The sequence below is a fragment of the Echinops telfairi genome, unplaced genomic scaffold (genome assembly GCF_000313985.2).
Source record: "Echinops telfairi isolate 266 unplaced genomic scaffold, ASM31398v2 ScPeMD7_7468;HRSCAF=8506_0, whole genome shotgun sequence".
In the NCBI taxonomy this organism is placed as follows: Eukaryota; Metazoa; Chordata; class Mammalia; order Afrosoricida; family Tenrecidae; genus Echinops; species Echinops telfairi.
The window spans coordinates 5,569,564-5,578,517 of record NW_022111369.1 but is presented as its reverse complement, the minus strand read 5'-3'; the positions used below and the strand labels follow the sequence as shown (position 1 = coordinate 5,578,517).

At 42.5% G+C, this 8,954-nt stretch overlaps 1 protein-coding gene across 1 annotated transcript in view; it reads left to right on the top strand.

The window, feature by feature from the left end:
• Positions 1 to 3,908: 3,908 nt before the first annotated feature.
• The window catches only part of LOC101645938 (glutamyl aminopeptidase), a 104,330-nt gene continuing 99,284 nt past the window's right edge, over positions 3,909 to 8,954 (top strand). The window contains exon 1 of the mRNA XM_004703463.2: positions 3,909 to 4,741. Within this exon, the coding sequence (XP_004703520.1) occupies positions 4,140 to 4,741 (602 nt within the window). The 5' untranslated portion in view covers positions 3,909 to 4,139. The remainder of the gene's footprint in view (positions 4,742 to 8,954) is intronic.

Below are 8,954 nucleotides of genomic sequence, written 5' to 3'. Positions count from 1 at the left end.
GGTCTTTTCTCATTACATGTCCAAAGTGTGTGAGGCAAAGTCTTGCCATCCTTGCTGCAAAGAAGCATTCTGGGAGTACTTCTTCCCAAACAGATTTGTTTGTTCTTCTGGCAGCCCTTGGTAATTTCAGTATTCTTTACCAGTATCATAATTCAAATACATCAGTTCTTCTTGGCGTAGGTCCTCCTTATTCATTGTAAAGCGTTCACGTGCATATAAGAGGATTAAAAACAGCATGGCTTGGGTCAAGGGCACTTTAGTTCTCGAGGTGATAGCTTCGCTTTCTTATCTAATACTTGAAAGAGGCCTTTTTTTTTTAAGGCTATTTTCCACATCCAACATACATCATCCATTTTCTTGCCTGCTGTTTCTATGAGCATTGACTGTAGATCTAAGTAAAATGAAAACCTTGACAATTTCAACTTACAAATATAGAGTATAGTTTTCCAAATTGGAATTAATCTGAAGATAAATGACAAAGGAATGGTATCAAGCATAGATGTTTGCAGGAGTTTAAGGAATTGATCCTTGGAGTCTGGGGGTATCAATGAAGGCTTGCTTGCTTTGGAGGGATGTGAGTTATTAGGTCCTAAGAATGGATTAGAGAAGAAGAATTTAAACAAGAACAGTCCCAGCACTGGCGAAGGCCTTGTCATAGTACAGTGTAAAGTATATTTGTCAGACTATGCTTTAACCAAGTAACAATGGCCACGTAATGTGATTGCACTTTTTTTTGGGGGGGTGGGAAATTCTAAAAGTGATTTTGAGGATCTAAGAACCATGATGGTGTAGGGGTTATGAATTGTCCTGCTAACTGCAAGGTCAGCAGTTTGAAATCCCCAGCAGCTCTTCCAGAGAAAGACAAGTCTTTCTCCTCCCACAAAAAGTTAAGAGTCACCGTCTCGGAAACCCATAGAGGCAGTTCTACCCTGTCCCCTAGGGCCATGAGTTGGCATGGACTCAATGGCAGTGAGTTGAGTAGAAGGGGAGTGGGGCTTGAATACCATGAACCCCACCTCAAAGTAAATGAACTCACTGAAGATTTTTCCATAGTGCAATGGAAAGATGGAAGTGGTATAAAGAGTCAGCGAAGGGGCTAAGGAAGAAAACAGTGTTGGTGTTCATGGCAGTCTATTTGATGCTGACTCAGAAAATCCATGTGTGCAGAGTAGAACTCTACTCCATCAGGTTTTTATGGCTGGGACCTTCATGTGGCACCTCCTTGGGGTTGTGGCCCTTTGTATAAGAGGGAGACATAGACTAGTGCTGAGTGATCTTGCCCACAGGATCTGAATCCTGCATCTGGCTTGTTGATAGGGCTGTTCTGTTGTCTGCCGATCCAATCCCAGGAGTCATTAGCATACTGCTGAACTCAGGTTCATTTGGCCAACTCTGGATTCATTTCCCTCTGGATCCACCAGCCTTTGGTCCCCCTGCTTCTTGATCCTGCTTCCTGTTCACCAGCTTCCACAGCTACATGTGTCAGGAGACGTTTCCAGTTTACATCTGTCATACAGACTCAAGCTGAACTGTACTTACCTAATTCTACAACTGTGCAAGCCATTTCTTGATATAAATCTGTGTAAGCTATTTCTTGATATAAATCTCTCTCTGTATACATGCACATACAAACAACACTGGGATTGCTTCTGTATAAAACCCAACCCAACACGTGGCTGTTTCAGTCATTTCTATCACACTCCTTTCTACCCTTTTGCAGCTATTGAAAGATCAAGTAAGTTTGTTCTGGCCAGTGAGATGGGGGGGAAAAACTGCTTTGGGAAAAGAACTGTTATCACATCCTTCCAGACTGTCTTTTCAGCAAAAGGCCTAAAATTCAGGAAGTTGGTTGGCAAATTTAAATATACCATATATACTCTACTATAAACTGACCCGAATATCAGCCAAGGCACCTCATTTTACCACAAGAACTGCATAAAACATGTGCAGAAAAACTTGGCTTATACATGAGTATATACAGTACTGTGATATCAAAGCACCTAAGATTGCTACAGAAGGGGAAATTAACAAGTACAGGATGGAGGTATAATTCAGAATGCATAATCATCTTTCTTTTCATTGTTTTCCTCTGACCACTATTTTATGGAAAACAAATGTTACAAAGCAAAATGGAATGTTTTCCTCTGAAAGTTTTTAAAGCGTCTCATTTGTTTGTTTCATTTGAAGCTTGAAACAATAGCAATCAGCATTTTTCTATGTAGATTCTCAGGATGACAAATTCCTCAGAAGGTGGCTGTGTGGATTGAATTGAGTCCTTCAAAAATAGGTGTGATAAACCCTAACCCCTCTACCTATTCTTAGAATCCTATTTGGGACTAGGCTTTATTTGCGATGTCAAAAGGCCATTATGAACCCCAATCAAACCCACTGCCTTGAGTCAAATTCGACTCCTAACAACACACTAGGCCAGAGTCGAATGTTCTATAGGGTCTCTTTTTCAAAGAATGGAAGCAGTGTTCTATAGTGATTAGCTTTATGGACTTCAGATTCAAACAACCAGAGTACAAATCTCATTTCTATTGTTTAATAGTGGTGTGACTTTGAGCAAATGATTTAACCTTTCTAAACCTCAATTTCCACATCTCTGAAATGGACAACAGAGTGGTAAGCGATCTCGAGTGTTTGCTCAGAAAACTTAAATGATAACCTTCTTAGAGGACCTTGCCCAGGGCCTGGCATGTAGAACCCCTGCCCCCCCACCACCACCACCATCAATTTGTCATTATTGTATTGTTATTAAAATGGATTCTTCTTCTATATCTAAGCTGATGATAAACATGGAGGTCATTATTGTGATCTTTCCCTCCAACTTGGTCATTTGGAAGCAGTAACTTTGCACTGATAATTAACTCTCTATAGACCAACTTTCATACCCCAAAACGATTTCAAACCTGAGCTCCTATAGTCAAGCTGAAAAAACAAACAAACAAAAACCTCACTTGGAGACTCATTGGAAAAAAAAACAAACTCACCGCGGAACCCAGCAATAGAGAGCCTTCCATTTCTGTTTGTCTTCCAACCTTTTTCTTTCTCTCTTTTCTTTTTTTTTTTTTATGCTTCCCAACTTCACAAGCAAATCTATCCTAGAAGTAAGGCCAGAATGCTCCTTCAAAGGATGGCAAGGCTGCATCTTACTTATTTTGGGCAGATAGTCAGGAACGAGCAGTCCCTGAAGAAGGTCATCAGATTTGGGCAGCAAAAAAGAGAGCTAGCTTCAATGAAAAGGAGTTGACACCATGGCTGCAGCAATGGGCCAGGGATAGGAACCCCGGCGAGGAGGGCAGGGCTGGGCAGTGTTCCGTTCTGTTGTACATAAGGTTGCTATGGATCAGAACCAACTCAATGGCACCTCACAACAGCAAGAACACCTTCACTACCACGTGGGCTAATGTTCTTACATTTCCTCCTCTCCTTACCTGAGTATCAAATGAATGGACTTACAGTTAGTTACGTGCTTATGCTCTGTCCCAGGTCCCTGATTCCGTTAATATTGACTGCATCTCTGAGCAGTCCTTTAGATGTTGCATGCGACTCCTAGCACCCAGCCCCAGGATGTGACTCTCCCGAAGATCTGGCTTGGAACGTTTACACCACACATTGGATGTGCTACCTTGGTGAGATAGCTGAACTCCAAAAAGCCCCTTGGTTGAGAGATTGCTCAAGAAGGATTCATAAACCTGGTTGCAAAGGTTGAAACCTCTTTCCCAAAGACTCTCTTCCTGAAAGCTGCCGACAGAGCTTTTGGCAACAGATGATCATGTGTTTGGCGGATAAACTAAGCCTGGTTTTATATTTAACTCACTCTCGGGCGCCGGAGTGAGGGCGGGGATGGGTTGCTTATAAGGGGAGCTGTCACAGTATTCTCCTCAGTCCTCTCCCTCCCGCTCAGCTCCTCTTAAGGACTCCCTTTCCCACCCCCTCCCTTTGCATTCATCCTTGAGGGGGTGCAGGGGGAAACCTGAAGAGACAGGAAAAGCTCCCCCAAGCCCGCGAGCCAGCGGTGTGGAGAAAGCGAAAACAGACTGCCCGGAATCCTTCCAACTTAAAAAGGAAGTCGGCGGTCGTGACTTTAAATTTAACATCCTTGCAAGTGGGCGAGCTCGACTTGCAAAGCAAACATGAACTTTGCGGAGAGAGAAGACTCCAAGAGATACTGCATTCGAACCAAACACGTGGCCATCATCTGTGCGGTGGTGGTGGGCGTGGGGTTGATAGTGGGACTTGCCGTGGGCTTGACCAGGTCGTGCGAGTCCGGGGGAGACTCTCCTGCTCCTTCCCCCAGCCCCCCCACTGCCAAGCCTCCCCAGGACCAGGGAGCCTGCCCAGCCAGCGACGATGACAACGGAGGGTGGACCAGTTTCAGGTTGCCGGACTTCCTCCACCCTGTGCACTATGAGCTGGAGCTGAAGCCCCTCATGGAGGAGGACACCTACTCCGGCACCGTGACCATCTCCATCAACGTGACGGCGCCCACCCGCCACCTGTGGCTGCACCTCCGGGAGACACGCATCACGAAGCCCCCCGTGCTGAAGAAGCCCACCGGGGAGCAGGTGCCCGTCAGGCGGTGTTTTGAGTACAAAAAGCAGGAGTACGTGGTGGTGGAAGCAGCAGAGGAGCTCCCCAGCAGTGACTACCTCTTGACCTTGGAGTTCGCAGGCTGGCTGAACGGCTCCCTCGTGGGATTTTATAGAACAACATACGTGGAGAAAGGCGTAATCAAGTAAATATCAATGTTGCCCTAACTCTTTCCCAACTCACTCCTGGCTGCTCTCTGTTTCTTTCCCCTCCTTTCCATCTCCAACGTTTCATGAGTGTGTGGGCCTGATTTCTGTCTGTACTCGGTTTCAAATCTATTTATCTGGGAGGCTAAAGGGGGTGGGGGGAGGCTTGCTATACTGTGTTTTAGTTCGAGAGTAGTAAGCACTGAATCCAAAGTTAATGTAAGCCTTTCATTCCCATGGGAGCCGTAACGATACTCTCGATCTGTTTCTGCCTATTTAAGCAAACTGCTTCCGATTTCAAAAATACTCGTGTGAGCTGTTTCACAGTGGTAATATTCTTGGGCAATCTGGAGGTGATTTTAAATCGAACTTGCCCATGAGATTGCACTAGATTTAACTAAAAAGTTGACGAATGTCAACTATTTTGTCTGTTCCACGGGAGGAGAGACATTGAATTATTACACAAAATGCAAGGCCATCCATTAGTAATTGTATGCTGTACTCGTATCCACAAGAGGGCCTCAAAAGGTTCATGGGAAAATGACATCTTCTGATCTCATGTTCCATGAACTTTTTTTTTTTTAACTCCGTGAACATTTTTAAACACCACCACCATCACTATACATGTTTTTCTTTTGGGAAGGGGGGGCAGAGAGTCCCTGGTGGTAAAATGATTAAGGAACTCAGCTACTAGCAGGAAAATTGGAAAGACACCTTGAATGAAAGGCTTGACCATCGACTTCCCCAAAAGTCTCTGGAGCACCATGAGTCAGAACCTACTGGATGGCACATTTCCATTCAAGAATTGATTTTATCGACTGTGCAATGATTCATTGCATGGATGCATTATTAAGTTTTAAAACGAGTTCTCTAATGTTGGACATCTGAGTAAGTTACGTCCGGTATTTTATTATTACAGACAAGCAAGTATCGAGCGGAGTCCAGAAGTCTGTCTTTATGCTACTTCCTTGGGTTAGAATATTTTCCGACAAGTAGAATTGCACAAAGATATGAGTATATCAAGCTATATAGTTTATTATAACAATAATACACTTTAATTGTACAAGACAAAAATGTATGTGAAGAGTTAAAATGTATTCATAAACCTATCATCCCAATACAGACATTGTTACTTCCAGGTGGGTGCTCATCTAATATTTCATATGAAGAAACATGGCATTGTTATGCTGTACATATTATGGTGTAACATTCTTTTTCAATATATCATCAACACTTTACAACGTCACTTAATATTCTTCCAAAAATGTGGCAATGGATGTATCTACTATGTGACAAAAATACAATTTATTCAAATTTTACTTTAAATGTGGTCACTGTTTTTTGCTTAAACTAACCTCGCCCACACAGAAGGCGCACACCAGCCCGTGTGCTTCCAGGACTGTGTATACAATCCAAGACCAGAGGAGGAGATGGTGTTAGAGTTTAAATGCTGAGTACCTGGTTTGCAGAAGACAATGGATGACAGTGGAAGCCCAAAATCGATGTGCAGAGTCCCATGGGAATTAGGCCCCATTGAATCCCGTCAGACCATTAACCAGGGATGTGAATAGTGTTGCCCTCAGACAGAGTGTATCAAAAGGGAGTTAATGCAGATATAGTTAGGTTAAATTTTAACAGGTTATCATTTATTTTTCCTTTTGAACCATTTTTAATTTATTCTAGTTTTTATTATTTTCTGCTTCCTTTTGAATGGAAGATTTTCTGTGTTTTATTTTGTTATTGTTTTGGGGTGGTTTGTTTGCTTGTTTGTTTGTGTGATTTTCTTTATATAAAATCCAGGATAGGTAAATCTATAGAGGCAGTAACTAGAATAATGGTTTCTCAGGATTGTGGCAGAGGAGGCTGGAGAGAAATATGGAGTTAATAACATGAGTATGAAAATGAAGAAAATGTTCTAAAGTTGAGCAATTTATTGTGGTAATGATTGCACAACTCTCTTTAATATACTCAAACCTACTGAAAGGTTTTGTACATGAATCATATGACCACAAACCTGTTAAAAAACAAAAATACCTGTAAGAATTCAATGACAGCTTTACAAGTAATTATTTATAAGTATCTAATATTTTTATAGGAAAATGCTTTGGAAATTGACCCAAACTACACATTTGGCACATGAATATATATGACTATATGCATCATATACATATAAACATATAAAATCATTTATATGTCTCCAAGCTGATTTTCAAATAGACTGTCCATAATTGCATTCTGATCAATAGTCAATCAAAGTGCCATGAAGCTGGCTTCTTCTCACAGGAACCTGGTGTACAAAGGCACCTGGAACACTGCAAGGCCCTGCACCAGTCTCACTATTGATGAAATCTTTTTTTTGAAACATCTGCCAATTTTGTAGAGGAAAAGGCAGATTATTCTGAAGAATATTCATCTTAAGGCGATTCTACATGAAATGTACTCATGTAGAGTGAAAATGAGTCAAAACGTTCACATAATTAATTCAAATCTACTTGCTGGGTTGTAAAGGCAATACAAATTTCATCTGGAAAAACCTGGAGGAATGAATATTTTAGTAAAATTTCACACTTTATCTGATAAACCCATTGCCACTGAGTCTATTCCAACTCATAATGACCTTATAGGACAGAGTAGAACTGCTTCATGGAATTTCCAAGCTTCTCGATCTTCCCAGAAGCAAACTGCCACATCGATGTCCCTCAGATCCACTAGTGAGTTCGGACACCTGACCTTTTGTTTCACAGCCAAGCACTTCACCACTGCACCACCAGGGTTCCTTTAAACCCTATCCAACCAAATAACCAAGCCCATTGCCATCGAGTCGACTCTGACTCGTGTCTATCCTCATCTTTCCCCCACAGAGCAGTGGGTAGTATTGAACCACGAACCTTGCAGATTGAAGCCCAATTCCTAATCCACTGTGCTACCAGGTCTCATATAAATTATAGAATGGCCGAACTTGTGAAAAAAAAAAGCATAATAAATCTGTTATAGACTTTGTTTTTAAGTATTACATAGTGCTTTATATATTATTCCATCTGATTGGTGGATTTTCCTGAGCCGGTTAATTTTCCCACACAATACATACCCCAAATGAACACTCCAAAAATGAGACCCTGAGAACGCTGCCTTCAGAAAATGCAAAGTAACAAAGAATGGGCTGGGAAAGCAGGGCTCCTGTCCGTTCTCGTCCAGGTCGGTTCTCCCGAGCCCCCTGTTTTCATTGGCCAGGGTGAGGCTTTCTCAGTTACACAGCTCGCCTTTTGCTGCACACGTGGTTCTGGGACAGCTCTGGAACATGCTCAGTAACCTCACTGAGGTTAACCGGAATGCGTTTTTGTTTGTCTTGGTATGAGATATTCCGAGCACAGGAGAAGAGTGCATTATGCCGGTTTTCCAGGCTGTGAGTTATTACAATTTGACAAGGCAGGCCTCCAGGGCTCCTCCTTTGCAGGGTCAGTACAGGAACGGCACCAGTGAGCTCGCTAGGGGCAGGCCCATCCTTCCAGACTCTCTTGCGAACTTCCTACTATATGGCATTCATACAAGTAAAACGTTCTTGTGTAAAATGTTCTTGTGCTTTCAAATGTCCTCATAGCAATGCATTTTACAAGAGCCGCCCAAATGATATTTCTGCTTCGATATACAATTGTACTCTCGGAATGACTATTACCTGTATTACCTGTATGGAATAGTATAATTGCAACCACAGCATAAACCAAACATGATTGTCCTCAGTAGTAACCCAAATAATTTCATTTCTGCTAGCACAGCCAAGACTTGAACTTCAAAATTGAGAGGCAGAGGGGTGGGGAAGAAGGTGGAGCCAGTTTACAGTTGCCAAGCAGCAATATTCATTTTGTCACCTGGCTGATGGGTCTGGGAGGAAAGGGGTTGGGGGGAAAGCAACTCTTTTATTGATCCTTCTCTTCCTACTCCCTGATCCATGACTTAGGGTTGAAGGAAATGGCTCTAAAAGGAGAAGCTTTGGAATGATACCCTGCCAGACTACCCTCAATTCCCCCACCCTCTTCCTTCCCTATGATTCAAGAAGGGGTCCCACTTGTTCTCTCTCTAACCAGGACTCTGTTCTGCTCCAATCTGCCAAGCACATCATTTTCTTTTTCCTCTTCAAGTTCAGCATTTCTTCCTCATGATTTGATTTGTTCTTACACAGCACTTCCCAAAGGATGCTCCATGCAGCTTTAAGGC